Below are 16,303 nucleotides of genomic sequence, written 5' to 3' on the forward strand. Positions count from 1 at the left end.
GAAGTTTTGGACACTTTACAATGTTAGTAGCTATACCTTGTGTTCTTGTTGGTTTATAGTAGAGACGTGTTGTAAAGCCGTCTTCCGATGAGACTTGACTATCTACTGACTTCAACTGCCCCTTTCTCTGCAGAGCCTCCCGAACATCCTCACAGATGACCGATTTAAAGTGATGTTCGAGAACCCCGACTTCCAGGTGGATGAGGAAAGTGAGGAGTTCCGGCTTCTCAACCCGCTCGTCTCGAGGATCAGTGAGAAGCGGAAGAAGAAGCTGAGACTCCTGGAGCAGCAGGAGCTGCCCAAGACCGTAAGCACTCCTCCACTGGTTCTTCACTGTGCGTGCACCGTGTGGTAAGGAGACGGGACGAGTCTCCGCCTAGCAGGTCCCCGTCCCCCCCCCCCTCCTCCTCCTCCTCCTCACCTCCTCACCCCTTCCCTCCGTTAGTCCCTTCTCTTCTCATGTCGTATTGTGTCATGTGTGCATGCGTGATTCGTGTGTGTACAGAAAATCTGAGAGCCTCGAGTGAAAGGAAACGTGACATTTCACAAAGACAGATACCGTCTGTTAGCTGCTGCTTTAACACACAGTTCTCTGTGAATTACAAAGCCTTTGACCGTACACGAGAGGTAATTAGTTGCATACTAATTGCTTGACATTCACCCTGGAGTATATCTTATTAACTAAAGGCACGTCTTCTGATGTGCGATGGAGCGGCTGTCACGTCCTCCGATGGGCTGCAGCCTCTAACGAGCCGTGTTTGGCTGGGGGAAGAGCTCTTCTCGCTGTTGTAATTTCAGGAAGAGGAGGAAGAACGGGAAGGGAAGCCCAGCGATGCGGAAAGTTCGGAGAGCTCGGATGATGAGAAGGCCTGGGTGGAGGAGGTCAGGAAGCAGCGTCGCCTTCTGCAGCAGGAGGAAAGAGTGAAGCGGCTGGAGCAGCTGAGGGAGGACCAGCAGACGGTCCTGAAGCCCCAGTTCTATGAGATCAAGGCGGGAGAGGAGTTCAGGAGCTTCCGCGAGTCGGCCACCAAGCAGAGACTGATGAAGTGAGTACCGCCGTGGGGTCCCCCCTGCTCTCCCCGTGCACGCCGCCCCAGTGATGGCTCCTGTCCTCGCAGGTGGTGTGTCCCAGGGGAAAGTGTGGGGATGTGAAGGAGGGGACCGCCCCAACCCCCGCAGGAAACTCACTGGTAAAGCCCCTGGGCCCTAGCTGCTTGTTAAACACCTTTTTGCCGTTTTGGTCTGTTGACATCTGTTAGAACACTTTTAACCATCAGGTGCCACACCCTCCTCCTGTGACTTGCCTGTCCATGCCCTGGAGGTCAGACAGCGGTAGCAGAGGCAGCACCGGTTTGGGGTTTTGTTGTTGTTGTTTTTGTTTTTTGTTTTGTTTTGTTTTGTTTTTTGCCTCTTTAAAAAAAAGTGATGTTTAATTAGTTGGTTTTAAGACAGTTTTGCAGTGAAGCCAGGGTAGCCTCAAACTTGCCACTCTCCTGCCTCCACCTCGCTTTTGAGATCTGGAATGATAGGCTAATGGAAATTTTTGTTATTGTTTAGTTTTTGCCTTGTTTGGTTTTGCTTTTTCAAGACAGGGTTTCTCTGTGTGGCCCTGGCTGTCTTAGAATCCACTCTGTAGACCAGGCTGGCTTCAAAACTCACAGAGACACCTGCCTCTGCCTCCCAAGTGCTGAGACTAAAGGCGTACCATCACTGCTTGGCCAGAAATTATTTTTAACAACCAGATCAAGGACTGGGGGATTCCTCAGTTGGTAAACTGTTTGCTGTTCCATTGTGAGGGTCTGAATTCAATACCCAGCACCCATGCAAAAGAACTGATGCAGTTGTTCATGTCTGGGAACATCTGATCCCTGGGGTTTGGCCAGTCAATCTAGCCAAATCTGCAAACACTGAGTTCAGTAAAAGATCATTTCTCAAAAAAATAAAGTAGATGCCAAGTGTAGTGGTGCACACTACCCTGGGATTAAAGGAGGCAGAGGCAGGAGGATTGCAAATTCAAGGTCAACCAGGGCTCATAGTAAGTTCCAGGGTATCCAGGGCTGTATGGAGAGACCCTGTCTCAAAAATAATTTATGAATTAATTAATTTTAAAAGGTAAAGTGGAGAGTGATTGAAGGTACTTAACTTTGGGTACTAGCCTCTGCATACATGCACACACATGTGTATGTGCATTTACACAACACACACATAGGCAAATATGCCAAACACATGTGAAAATCTTGGTCATGTTTACCCTATGTCCGTTACCTGATTATTGGAATATTATTCAGACATTTGCTAGAAATTGTAAGCCCTTTGCACCCGAATGGAGAGATGCAAAGAACAACAGACTAGTCAGATATGGCTGTCAGGGCCTATTGGAGAGAGGAGGGGGAACAGAGTGTCCGTGGGGGAAGATAAGCATGTCCTGGAGATGCTGCTGCTCGTCATGGCTGTGCAGCAATGTGAAGATGCTTGGTGCTCCTGGCTCTCCACCTTACATGGCTTAGATGGTTTTGTGTCATAAGCACTGACTGTAATGGAAAACATCAGCCCTCAGAAAAGTTGTATTGTTTTAGACTATTTCCATTTGTCAAGTATCAAACGATGGTTCTTCCGTGTGAGACTCTGAACAGCATTGAGATAACGTTGGACACTCTAGGTGGTCTTTGGAGGTGTCCTGAGAGAAAAGCTGGGATGCCCTGGGGAGCAGCTCTGAGGCCAAAGAGGACTGAGCCAGGCTAGTTAGGTCGAGCCGGCACCATGTCCCGTCCCTGGAGCTTCTCCAGCACCCAGCTTTCCATTTAGGAAAGATGGTGTGTAGCAGGCCGAGGGGGTGAAAGGTTGGGTGGGGAAGGCATCCCCGATGCTTCTGGGGTTTGGCCGTGCCTTTCACGTCCTCACACTTCAACAGCTTATCTAACACGCGCCTGGGACAGCAAACGGTAAGTGGTTCCTTCCGCTCCCACAAAGGTGTGTTACAGAATAAAGATGCTACTGATAACACACACACACACACACACACACACACACACACACACACACACACACACACACGGTCATACATAGAGTGTTGCTTTGGGGGTCTGCTGTTTGTCGGGTTTTGGTTTTTAGAGATAGTCTCACTCTGCAGAGAGCCCAGGCTGGCTTAGGTTTTCCCCCTTGGCTCAGGCTGGAATACACTCGCAGTGACTTGTGAGTGGAATCACATCGGATGGCTGCTCTCTACACAGCCTTTTGAGAAGCTGCTGAGCCACTTGGTGGGGCGGGTGCCTCGTAACTGTGCAACTTGCTTTGTCCAGATGTCGCTCTTAGGCCTTGTGTTGGGACAGAGCGTGTGCAGAAGCTTCTCCAGGTGCATGTCTTGGTCAGATTTTCCGATGCATTTGTCCTGCTTCATGTGGCTGGACCAGAGCAGGGACAGGACAGGGAGCCACTGTCAGTCACCCCTCCCCAGTCTTCCCGGGTAGCACTGCTCGGAAGCAGTGGTTGTTTTCAGTGTAACCATGAAATCAGGCCACACTGGGGGTGGGTGTGTGACTCAGCTCGCTAACCTTCTTCCTGTGGGCTGGAGCAGGACAGTAATGTAGAAACAAACAGAGTAAAAATTGGTGTTTAGGGGCTGAAGAGACGGCTCCGCAGATAGAGCACATGTTGTTTGTGCAATAGACGAAGGTCCAGGTCCCAGCACCAACAGGGTAGTTCACAACCTTCTGAAACACCAGTTCCAGGGGATCTGACACTACCTGCACGTGGTACACACACACATATGTACGTGAAACATTCATACACGTAAAATACACTTTTAAAAATAATTCTCATTGAATGGAGCTGGAGAAATGGCTCTGTGGTTGAGAGCACTTGCTGTTCTTTAGAGAACCTGAGTTCAATTCCAGCGCTGACATTAGGAAGCTCACAACCACATGTAACTCGAGCCCCAGGGAAATCTGACTCGCTCTGCCAGCCTCTGTAGGAATCCCCACACACAGCACACACTCATGCAGGTCACACTCCACGTAGTTGTTTGTTTTTTTTTTAAATTTAAGGATAAACAGCAGGTCTGGCAAGGTGGCTCTGTAGTAAAGACACTTGCTCATGACCTAAGTTTGATCCCACATCCCACATGATGGAACTGGCTGCTATAAATTGATTCACGCATGCATCTTCTCCGCACACTAAATATAATAAACTAAAATTTTAAAATAAAAAATCAGTGCTGCTTGTGGTGGCACACGCCAGTAGGATTTGCTGAAGGAGGCGGAGGCAGGAAGATCACGAGTTCGAGGCCAGCCTGGGCTACACAAAAACTCAAAAAAAAAAAAAAATAATAATAATAATGATAATAAATAAGCAATAGCTGAATGAACCCACTGTAGTAAAACACTTTTAGAAAATTAAACATTCACTTTGAAAAGAGCTGGAGAAGTTACTTTGCTTCTGTGAGCCTGAAAAGCCCTGTTATTTAAAGAACTAACCCACTGGAGTGTGCTAGCATCAGTCAAAGCAGCTCATTGGATGCTAGCCTTGACTGGATTATTGTCGCCCATCCTGACCGTGCAGACCCTAATACTGTTAATAAGCACTGAACCACTCTCCTTCAGAGTCCAGAACAGAGAGCATCAAAACGGATGTGTTATGTCTAAGTGTTTATTCACTTGGACTTGCCCAGCTTGAAATCATTTTTGTAGCGGAGAACGTAAATGCAGTCGGTAGTCAGCAGGCTTTAGATAAATACGTATGTCTACCAACCCAAATTTCCGTGCTTTGCATGTTGCTAACTGTATTTGTGAGTTATTCAGCCACTTATCAGCTTCCCCACCCACTATCCATTCTTCAAACATCCAAGGAGTTCCTGGTGTGAGCTAAGACCCTCCCTGACCCTGAGGACAGGAAGGAAGGAAGGACACATGCCTGGGTTGCTCTTACCCTAGCAGATGTCTTCTGACTCAGAGAGGTGTGGAAGAGAGACAGAAGAAGAAAGGGGCTTAATTTGGGGGAAACTCAAAGTCTTTGTGAGAGTCATGTTGGAACTGGTTTTTTGAAAGGCATAAAGCTGAGCACTCAGTGGGGTGGGGATAGGTTCCGCTAGGTCCCTGGAAAGCCATGGAGAACTGTCCAGCTGAGATTACCATCATCAAATCTATGCCAGTCTCTCCCTGAGTAATAGAAACACTTGTATAATAACAATACTGCATGTTTGTGGTGGAATTCAATCATAGAAGTGTAAGAGGCCCCTAGCTGGATACCCATGGTACAGTACCTCAGCTCTAAAGCATTGGCATGGGGGCAGTCTGGAACCACTCAGACAGAGTGGAGCCTAAGCCTCCTCGAGACAGGAGGAGCTGACAGACCGAGCCAGTTATTACCCAGAAGACCATTGAAGAGGGGCGGGGGCAGGGGAGACAGATACCAACGATAGCACTGGCTAGTGATTTAGTCCAAAGGCAGAATGGAACAGTCAAGGGTGGTGTTGAAGTGTCCAGAATGTTCCATGTGAAGTGGTGCAAATGTAACACATAAAGAATGGAGCTGGGTTTTCAGCATATGGACTCTACAGAGTCTGTGTCTTCTTGGTGGTGGTTCAGTGGGACAGTCTGGGACTGTTTCTCAAACCAAATGCCTGACGGACTGGACTGGGGAATGCTCAGGAGATTATAAACATATTTTGAACAGGAGAGTTGATCTCTAGAGATGTGGCAGTGAAAAGGTGTCAGTATCCTGATGGGGACAGTCCTCTAGGCTTGAGAGGGTGTGTGTAATGGGTGGGGAAGTCTCAACCTCAGGGAGTGGGTAGTAGAGCATCGAGAGAAGGGAACTGGTTGACAGTGGCTTTAGTAAGGAAGCAGGTAGTGATGGGCCAGGGCCAAGTCAAGAGAATAGCCTCCCAAAGGCAGGTGCCTCCTCAGAGCTGAGGGCCCAGGAGGTAGAGACAGGAGCCAGTCACAGGTGGGGTCCAGGAGGTAGAAAGATGTGAACCGTGCTTGCTGGCCTGGGGTGGGGTGTAGGCGCATAGGTCCTCTTAGGTGTGTGGGGCAGCAGAGACCTGCAGGACCCAACATGGAGGAACAGAAGCCAATGGAGTCCCTAGGTGGCTTCTGGGGTCTCTTCTGATCCACTGTGTGAGTGTGTTTGTTCTTTAAATCAGTGCTCTGGGGTAGGATATGGGAATTCAGAGATTTTCTGAGGTAATTCCTGCCTTTGAGGACCTCATCTGCGATAGTAATTGAGTAGATCTTAGTGAGTGTCCTGTCCTGGTGACCACATTGTCTGTCTGTGGCACATTTTCAGTCTTCAGCCAGATTCCCCCACTTCAGAGTGAAGGAACGTTGACCACAAACGAGAACATTCAGAGCATCAGATTCTTTCCTTTTTTCTCAGCTTCCCGAGTGCTGGAATTCCAGGCTTGCTTCACCAGGCCCAGCTTCAGAAATCTAATCTTGACACTTATCCCATACTTGAAGGACAGTGTGATATCCATTCATGCATGAGCCTGAGCTGTACCTCCAGACTGCACCTGTCAGCTGGCACCCAGCATCCTTCCTTGCTCCTGTGGATAGTAGCTTCCTCCTTCATAGGCACAGGTCATGGCAGTCATGTTGCGTGGCTTGTTCTCTTCACAGTCTTAGAAATTGTGTGTGTGTGAGAGTATCAGTGGTCTTTGGGGTGGATGTGTGGCTCCTGATGTAGTCCCTCCTCTTGGTGTATGTCTTCAGGTCCTGTGCCCCTTTCCATTTCTCATGGCTGTGAATGTACTCTTTGCAAGTATTTCTTCAGAATGTATTCTCAGTGGCACATGCTGGATCAAAAGCTGTCTGTGATCCAGCTATGTCAGGCTGTCCTTAGCAGAGTGCCTGCTTCTCCGTAGCTGCGGCAACTGTTGAGCGTGCTGAGAGAGGAGGCATCACATTGACTGCTTGAATTGATCCCTTGCAAATGAAGCACCATTCACAAACGAGAAATATTGAGAGTGTTTCTCTCCTTTACAGGAAAGGCAGAGATTTGTCAGTTATTACGACTGCCTTTTTTAGTGTACATTGTATGTGCTTGCATGAATTTATGTGCATCATGTATGTGCAGGTACCTGTGGGGGCAACCAGGTGTCAGGTCCCCAGAACTGGAGTTTTAGGCAGCTATGGGTGCTGGGACTCAGACTCTGGTCCTCTGCTCTTAACCGCTGAGCCCCCAAAGTTAGTGACTTAGGAGTGCCTGAAATTAAATTTTGAAGACGGAAGCACTATTTGTGTTGGCTTCTGTTTGCCATGTAACTGGACTCTGCTGAGGAACACGGCTCTCCATTGCCTTCTGCTCTCAGCTGGTCCTCCCCTGCAAAGGCATTCGGAAAACCTAGTTGAGGAGTGATTTTTAATTAAATGTTGCTAATTAAAGAAATTATAAAGTATGTGTGTGTTTTAAACCTCAAAGAAGTAAGTCATTCCCCTTTCCTGGGGCAGCTAATAAATATCTCATTTGATTTTTCCCTTGTAGTTTATGCCCATTTTCTTTTTTATATTAAGGTTTCCTTGCTAATTATTTAGGCTGTTCACCTGAGAAGCCTCTGTGTGCTATCCTGGGTAGCTGAGTAATTCGGCTTCTAATCTTAATTCCTGTGTCTTCTTTTAGCAGTCACCATGTTTTTTTCTTACCTTGTCCTGCTTACATTTTCTTATCCTGAAAATACATAATTGTACCAATTACAGCGTGTCATGTATCATCACCCCCACACACATACCCCAGACCTGAGACCTGGGGTGTGGGGGAGACAAGGAGGGCCTGAGGTGAGAAAGGAGGTCATCCCATCCCCACCTGTGTGCTTCTCTGCGTCCTGTCCCGGTGTTCTGCAGCTGTCTGTCCTCCGTGGTCTGTCTGACCCGTCACACTCAGGCAGCAGACACTGACCTGCTGGATGGCAGCCGCGCTCAGCAAGCTGACATTCAAAGGGAGGGAAGTCGAGCTGGCTTTAATGTAGAAGTCTGCACAGCATCCCCAGCTGCCTCTGATCTTCTGCCATGGCTCGTCCTAAAACTCAGCTTGCCTCTCCAAGCAGCCTAGACAGAACAAGTTTTTACAGGCACAAGAGGAGAGAACATTGGGAGAAAAGCGGTGATATGCCCTAGCGCGGAGGAAGTCAGGGACTCTTAAGAGTGGTAATTTCCCACAATTGACTTACAGTCTTTCACTTCCCAAATGAAGGTTCTCTGTGGCCCACTTTGTCTCTGTGGCTCCATAGTTGTTGAGAATTCCTGTTACCTTTGAAGCTGACCGTTCAGAGCTGTAAAAAGAACAAACGTGAGCAGGCTGAGGAATCTGCCCAGGTGGACAGTTTGCCGCACTGCAGTCAGCTTGAGCCCTACTTGAGTTCTTTAAAAACGTGAAACTAGATTTTAATGTCTTCTAGTTTGTTACGTGGAAGCTCGTCACTGGGAACACTTGACGGGCATGTCTCCTGAAGAGATTGCGTAAATCCAGTGTGGTCTGACACACACGTGAAGCGCACAACTCCCTCCCTGGAACCCGAGCTTTAGACTTGATCCCACCGGGCCCGGGGCCAGTCATTTACCACCACCTCCCTTTTGCCGTCTATAAAGGATAAATACTTCTGTCTCAGGGATGTTGAAAGGATTAATTAGTTCGTCTGTAAAGAACTTTGAAGATGAAAAGTGCTTCTTAATAACATTATCGCCTAGAAAAGAGCGCCGCTTTTATGCTAACCACTGACACCTCAGACTGAGAGGAAGGTACGCTCAGCACGAGACTCGCAGTCGAGAAGTGAGATCAACTCCTTCTCATGGTGTGAACATCAAACATCGGCTTCAAAGTCTCAGAGGAACATGACTGGAGCAGCTCCCTCAGGAGCAGGGTTCCAGTCCATAATTAGTCACAGAGCTCGGGCCAGGCTAGAGAGGGCAGCTCACGCTCGCCTTTGCTTCCCGCTCCCTCCGTGGGTTTTCAGTAGTGGCTTTAACCTTAGAGCCCGTTGGCGGGGCCCCTGGAGGAGGGAGTGGGGAGGGGAGTGGCCTTCACTGTGTTTTACTCCTCCTTGTTTGGAAGAGAAGGCAACAGAATTGCAAAGCAGACTGTTCTCTCCGTCTGGTTCCCTCTTCTGTACTCTCCTGGTCTCCTCAGAGGGGTCTGCGCGGACTGCGGCCATTCTGAAGCGGTCAGTGAGGCGTACTGCGAGACTCTAGGTTTACTTGAGTTTTCTCCCTCTCAAACAAGCTGGGGGGCTGTCTAGAGATGTTCCGATTTATGATAGGACATTCCGTAACTTGCAGGTTGTTTTATGTATCATTGCTGCTTTAGAATTTGCGTGTGATATTGGTCTTGGAGAGTGGGCTGTGGTGGTACGTGCCTGTGATCCCAGAACTGGGGAGGCTGAGGCAGGATTGCCTAGTGTTCAAATCAAAGCCAGCTTGGACTGTCGAAGAAAAGTCTTTGTCTCAGTACAGGCTGGCGCGCTCGCGCGCTCTCTCTCTCTCTCTCTCTCTCTCTCTCTCTCTCTCTCTCTCTCTCTCACACACACACACACACACACACACACCAGCACTGGAGATCACATGAAGGATTTATAGGTATAAAAAAGAAAATTAATTACAGATCAGCCAACAGTAATAGAGATTCCCACTGTATAAAGAGACTGGAATAGTTTAGAAAACCTGATCAAGAAGTGAATTGAGATTTAACTCTGGAATAAAACGTGTCAAGACCTTAAGATCGCATCGGATGTCTCGGTAAAGAGATCAGGTAGAATTTACCCAGAGTACCCCAGGACAGCCACGACTGTTACATGGAGAAACCCTGTCTCTAAAAAATCCAAAAAACAAAAAAAGGGATTTACCTGAAGTGTAAATCGTTTCTGTTCCTGGACAATATGGACAGCTGGATTTGTGTTTAAGTTGTCCATAGGGAAGATGGGAACTGCCTACAGCTGAGGAAGGAAAAGCCAGGCGAGTCCTAGCAACGCTGTGGCTGAGAACTCAGTGTATGCCTAGTGCTTTGCGGAAGGTGAACGAGGGGCCACATGTCCACCCGCCTCACTGGTTCACACACGGAGTGGAATAGGCTCGCCCCGTCACTGCACACTGTCACAGGAGACCTTGCACCAGAAGCCTGGCTCCTTGCATTTTAGCTTGGGGACTGTAATTCAGGAAGATAAGTGCAGCCATTGAGGTCCGGTTCCTTAGATAGTGGACTAATGGGTGTTTTTACAGTGTGCTTGTGGAGAATGACAGTTTGAGGCCAGCCGACTCATCCTCTGGGTTCTGCTAGACAAGTGTCACTGTTTACCATGTTTGTGAAAGACTTTCCTTCAAAGCATGTTCAGTAACGTGCCATTCCTTTAAATCTCCTGCAGCAAAACTCTTGAAGACCGTTTGAAACTTGAAGCAAAGCACGGGACATTGAATGTATCAGACACCACTGTTGGCAGCAAGCAGTTGACATTTACGCTCAAGAGGGTAAGTTGTTTCCTGGTGTTCTTTTTTAATTCGTACAGGAAAGCAGTGGGTATGCGTCTGGCTTCTGGACCACTTTCCCAAACTTCTCTCTTTGAGGAAGATCTGTTCTCTACTCCAGTGCTTCCCTGTGGCCAGAGCCCCTGCAGGGTGACAGCTGAGGAATACTGGCTGGGAGTGTCGTGGTGATGTGGGGAAGGGGGACCTCATGCCGAAGGCAGCCCTGCCTGGTAACCTGCTGTTCCTCTGGGCCTCTGTGGCCCCCTGAATGAGGAACAGGATAAACACCCAGTATGAACCTGGAAAGGACTAGGAAATGGCTAGCTGTAATGCCCCATGAGGAGCCCATCTGGCTCCCCCAAATACCCCAAATACAGCCATTTCCCAGAGTGCTTTCTCAGCCAGTGGGGATCTGCCGTCAGTTGTCTCTACCCATTTCTTCAGCTAGCTGCAGTGTGACGCCTTTTGTACATTGTGGAGGACTAAGTTGCTTAATATCTGCTATTGGCTAATAAGTGGAACAACGTGGTCTCTTTCTCAAAAACTAATTTTCTCATTCCCAGTCAGGCTCCTCAACAAAGTCATCCAGTAGAAAGGGTGACTGCAAGGGTGACCTCGACCCCACCTGTGGCTCCATTTCTAAACTGGCCTGTCACTTACATGCCATAAAATTACAGGCCCTCATTTTCTTTTTAAGTGTGGGTTTCTCTCATCTCTAGCGATGTAGAAGGAGAGTGTGTGTTTCACATGGGAACATACTTTAGCAGTACATTTTTTGCAGTTTTCTAAAACTTTCAGTTTGTAATTCATCAGAATTTTTAAATTAAAACTACTTGATATATTAGATTTTTTTCCAAAATCAAATGAGCAGAGTTTGACTTGTGTTAACAAGGCATATTGTCAACTTACTGTCTCTGCTCTATAAGCACAACTTTATCACCTCTGCCAGCAGGCCCCTCTCTAGAAACAGACCTCTGCCAGCAGGCTCCCCAGGAACAGACCCCCAGTGTCTCTGTGCGGCTCTGTGCTGCTGCACCACTTGCTCCTTAACCGTAACCAAGCGCAGCCCCAGCAAGGGGAAGACCAGAAGCAACCCTGGGTGGGCCCACTTTCAGTGAAGTGGGAAACTCAGACAGAAAAGGACACGCACACTCGTGCTGTTCTCTCTGTTTGGTGCTGTGAGCCCTCCATGTGCATGTGCATGCTCAGCAGCCTCTGCAGCTGGACTGCATCCCCAGCACTTCCCAGTGCCCTCTACAGCTGGACTGCATCCCCAGCACTTCCTTCCCAGTGCTCACTACAGCTGGACTGCATCCCCAGCACTTCCCAGTGCCCTCTATAGCTGGACTGCATCCCCAGCACTTCCCAGTGCTCACTACAGCTGGACTGCATCCCCAGCACTTCCCAGTGCCCTCTGCAGCTGGACTGCATCCCCAGCACTTCCCAGTGCCCTCTGCAGCTGGACTGCATCCCCAGCACTTCCCAGTGCCCTCTGCAGCTGGACTGCATCCCCAGCACTTCCCAGTGCTCACTACAGCTGGACTGCATCCCCAGCACTTCCCAGTGCCCTCTGCAGCTGGACTGCATCCCCAGCACTTCCCAGTGCTCACTACAAGCTGGACTGCATCCCCAGCACTTCCCAGTGCTCTCTGCAGCTGGAACCTTCTCACTGTAACCCGTCATCTCAGAGCTGGTCAAGAGGCCTGGCTTTGGTCAGTGAGAAGATGCATTCATTTCCCACCACACACACCACACCACCATCGTACCACAGTACCATACCACACTGCCATCACACCATCACACCACCACACCACACTACTCTACCACACCACACCATACTACCGTACCACACCACCATACCATACCATACCACACTACACCGCACCATATCACACTGACACTACCATACCACACCACATCACACCACACTACCACACTACCACACCACAGCACCACACAGAACTTTTAAGTCAGAAGACTCCAAGTTGAATATCACTTGGTAAATTTGTGGTAAGATGAGAAGATACCGTAAGAATTGCTTGAAGGGACCTCAGAATCCAGTGGAGGCGTTGAAACCATTGGGGATATACTACATCAATTAATGCTTGACTTGTGTGCTTCATTTCTTGGTTGACATGCTCTGACTGAGATGGTTTATCAGTGTTAACTATGTATTTGGAGAATGTTTGTGTGCTCGTGTGTAAAAGTGTCTTTGACTTCTGTTCATTGTGTATGAGGCATCGAGGGAAATCCTGCAGTTGTCCAGAGCACCCCGGTGCTCCTGCTGTGGCAGTAGACTTCACAGGGAGACTGACTGCTCTGGCGAGCACTCCATGCCTGACCTCTCCCTTCCCCAGGAGGGCTGTGGGCCGCAGCAGGGAAGTCAGGGCAGGAGCTAGGGGCAGGAGGAAAAGCTGACTTGGAAAAGAGCTAATTGCCCCATAAATCCAGATGAGTGGGTACCACAGAGGCAGTCTCCCAGTGCAGCCTTGGGGAGAGAGGCTAATGATAGAGCTTTGTCTGCAGAACAATAGTGGCCTCTTCCCAGCTCCTCCTGTGGAGTACTGGAATGACCGGGCCACACTGCCGCACACCCGAAGACTCCAGAAAGCTCTTACCTCAAGCTCCCAGCATCCTGTGCATCTGGACTCAGCATATCATTTTCCACCAGTATCTAAAACGCATTTCACAGCCAGACATGGTAGTGCTTGTCTCTGACCCCAATCCAGGCCTGAGGCAGGAAGATCATGAGTGTGAGGCTAGTCTAGGCTGCGTAGACACTGTCTCAGGCTTGGGGGCGCCCTTTAGGGAAACTTGTTAATCCATAGCTGCAAAATGTTCTTTCCTTCTTCTGCTCCTGACCTCAACCACTCCCTGGAACAACCCAGAACCTAGATCGTCACAATCAAATAGCTGTGTCAAGCTCTGCTGGGGTCGTGATGTAGCAGCTTGGTCTGCAGGGCAGTGCACCTTCAGGTTCCAGAGTCCCCCCATTAACACAGGAAACCAGTGCAGTGCTCTGAAGTGCCACCCAGCTCAGCCCTGGGTCTTCCTACGGCTCTTCCTGCCAAGGAAATGGACAGGGTAGATGGCACATTTACAGAATTAGCCCCCAGGGCGGGCTCTGGAGGAGGCGCACCTGTGACAAGGGATCTGACCAGTGTTTTAGGGAGCAGAGGCCCATGCAAGCATGCCTATTTTTATGTACATGCGTGTGTGTGTGTGTGTGTGTGTGTGTGTGTGTGTGTGTGTGTGTGTGTGTGTGTGTGCGCGCGCGCGCCATGTCATGCATGTGGAGGTCAGAGGGCAACGTGTGTCCTCAGTTCTCTCCTCCCCCATGTGGGCCAAGGAGATTGAACTCAGGTCATCAGGCTGATGGCAAGCACCTTTATCCACTGAGCCACCCCAGCAGCCTGAGGTAATGTTTTTATTCTTAACTCATCACTTTTTTGTTTTGTTTTGTTTTGTTCTTTTGTGAAGCTGAGGATCGAACCCAGGGCCTTGCACTTGATAGGCAAGCGCTCTACCACTGAGCTAAATCCCCAACCCCAATGTTTTTATTCTTAAAAATGTTCCAGGCTGTGGTGGTGCACACCTTTAATCCCAGCAATCGGGAGGCAGAGACAGGCAGATCTCTATGAGTTCGAGATCCAGGACAGGCACCAAAACTACACAGAGAAACCCTGCCTCGAACCACCACCACCACCAAAAAAAAAAAAAAAAAACCCCCGAGGAGTGAACCAGGAGGATGCCATCCCCACCCCCACTCAGTGAGGAAGGGAGGCTGGGGAGAGAACACTGGGCGCGGGAGATGCTGATTGGGAGATGCTGATTGTCGGAGCACCGAGGATGCAGAGATGGCTCTTTCTGGCCGCATCAATTGCTTCCCTTCCACACCAGCTGTTCAAACTCAGACCATCTCCTCCTGAGGGAAGCACTGGTGTGCCGTGAGGGCTCCGAGTGCAGCGGGCGCTGGGATCTGTGAGGCCAGGCTGCGCCCTGTGCAGCCTAGCAGCCCCCCCTCCCAAATGCATTGGTGTGGATCTCAGACTCCACAGCTCCTCCATTCAGCTGACCTTCTGCTGAGAGTAGGGTGCCACTGGAGAGCAGGTGGGGTCTGGGAGCACTCCTGCCTCTCAGGCAAATGAAGATGGAGAACTCCCGTCAAACCACCGCCTCCGTCAACCTGGTACACCCTAGAGCTGTGAACCTGGAGCCACCTGCCAAGCCTGGCAAGGGCCAATAAGAGCTAGTCTGTTCCTTCTGGGGAGGCTGGATTCATCTGTGCTCCCTCCCCCATCCCGAGCACCCAGAAGCTCTTCGGAGCTCGTCCTAATGATGAGGTTTGGGTCATAACACATTTTGATAAAATAGGACATTTTTTTGTTTGATTTGAAGTCTGTGTGAATGACTTCACTGTTCTAGTGTGCAAGCTGAGTGAGCCTGAGTGGTTCTCTGGCTCCTTAAAGCATCCCAGGGGTCTCCTACGGTATGCTGGGCTGGTGTGTGGATGCTTCTCCTCTTGCCCAGGGAGTCAGAATCTCTCCTTTGGACAGTGGAAATTGGCCTTTGTCCGGCTGCTGCCACCAGCCGCTGGAACATGATGCTGAGTTGTACAGCATTGGTCCCAGGACTCCATGACCGGACAGCCCTTTGCTGCATCCTAGGGTTGCAGATGGTCCCTGGCCTTTTCTTTTCCATCCCTCTACTCACCTGTGTTTCTTTTAGTCTGAACAGCAGAAGAAGCAGCAGGAGGCTGAGAAACTGCATCGCCAGGAGAGGAAGAAGCTGCGTAGGTCCGCTGGCCACCTGAGGTCCAGACCCAGAAGAGGCCAGCCCTTTCACTGACCGGGGAACTGCCTGTGTGACCAGAAAGCAACACTTCTTCCCGTGGAGTCTCACAGAGGAGTCAGACCCAGGCGAGGGAACTGAGTGGTCATGGTGTGCTGACCTGGCCCCCACCGGCCTGAGCGGTCCTGGGTGCTTTTTCTAAGTTGTTACCCCCTTAAATACTGTCGTCTCTGGAGGTAATGGGGAAAGCAGGCGCCGTTTCTAATATTGAATAGTCTACATGAAATGAAAAGTTTCTGCTGAAAAAGGGTTGTAGGAATGTCTTGTTTGGTTTGGTTTTTCGAGACAGGGTTTCTCTGTGTACCCCTGACTGTTCTGGAACTTGCTCTGTAGACCAGGCTGGCCTTGAATTCACAGAGATCTGCCTGCCTCTGCCTCCTGAGTGCTTGGACTAAAGATGTGCACCACCACTGCCCATCCAGAATGTCCTGGCTCACAGTGTCTTCTGCCCCTCAGGACTGAGCCACACAGAAGTCCCACTTCTGTTTACCTGGTGTCTTTATATGTCCATGAGTTTATGTCGGCAGGCTTACCTGCCTGCTTTTATATTCTTTCTGTGTACTTTTTAAGCTATTTTTATATCAAGAGTATAAATTAATGGTAATAAATAATAAATGGATGCTACGGGCTATTTGTTTTAACTTGTCACAAAATTACATAGTTATTTTCTGCTGAGGTACTATTTGAAATGGGCAAATGCTCATTAAAGGAAAAGGAGATGCTTTCATTTGGACGCTTCTCTGAGGAGGACTTCTTCCTGTGGAAAATTTAAAAATTCACTTCAGCTTCCATAGTTTGGAGTTTCTTGTGTGTGCAAGTGAAATGGGAGGGAGCTCTTTGGACTGAGCCTGTGTGGAGTCCACAGGATGGACACATTGATCAGCACAGTCTGATGGTGCTGGACACATTGCTCAGCACAGTCTGATGGTGCTGGACACATTGATCTGCACAGTCTGATGGTACTGAACACATTGATCTGCACAGTCTGATGGTGCTGAACACAT

General features: G+C 49.3%; 1 protein-coding gene across 3 annotated transcripts in view; it reads left to right on the forward strand.

Annotated features, from left to right (window-relative positions):
* The window catches only part of Nol10 (nucleolar protein 10), an 87,693-nt gene extending 72,082 nt beyond the window's left edge, over nucleotides 1–15,611 (forward strand). For all 3 annotated transcript variants that reach the window (XM_036171048.1, XM_036171049.1, XM_036171050.1), the window contains 4 exons: nucleotides 134–307; nucleotides 799–1,046; nucleotides 10,349–10,451; nucleotides 15,177–15,611. In XM_036171048.1, coding sequence (XP_036026941.1) covers nucleotides 134–307; nucleotides 799–1,046; nucleotides 10,349–10,451; nucleotides 15,177–15,296 — 645 coding nt within the window. In that variant the 3' untranslated portion in view covers nucleotides 15,297–15,611. The remainder of the gene's footprint in view (nucleotides 1–133; nucleotides 308–798; nucleotides 1,047–10,348; nucleotides 10,452–15,176) is intronic.
* Nucleotides 15,612–16,303: the final 692 nt, after the last annotated feature.

The sequence above is a fragment of the Onychomys torridus genome, chromosome 21 (genome assembly GCF_903995425.1).
Source record: "Onychomys torridus chromosome 21, mOncTor1.1, whole genome shotgun sequence".
Classification (NCBI taxonomy): domain Eukaryota; kingdom Metazoa; phylum Chordata; class Mammalia; order Rodentia; family Cricetidae; genus Onychomys; species Onychomys torridus.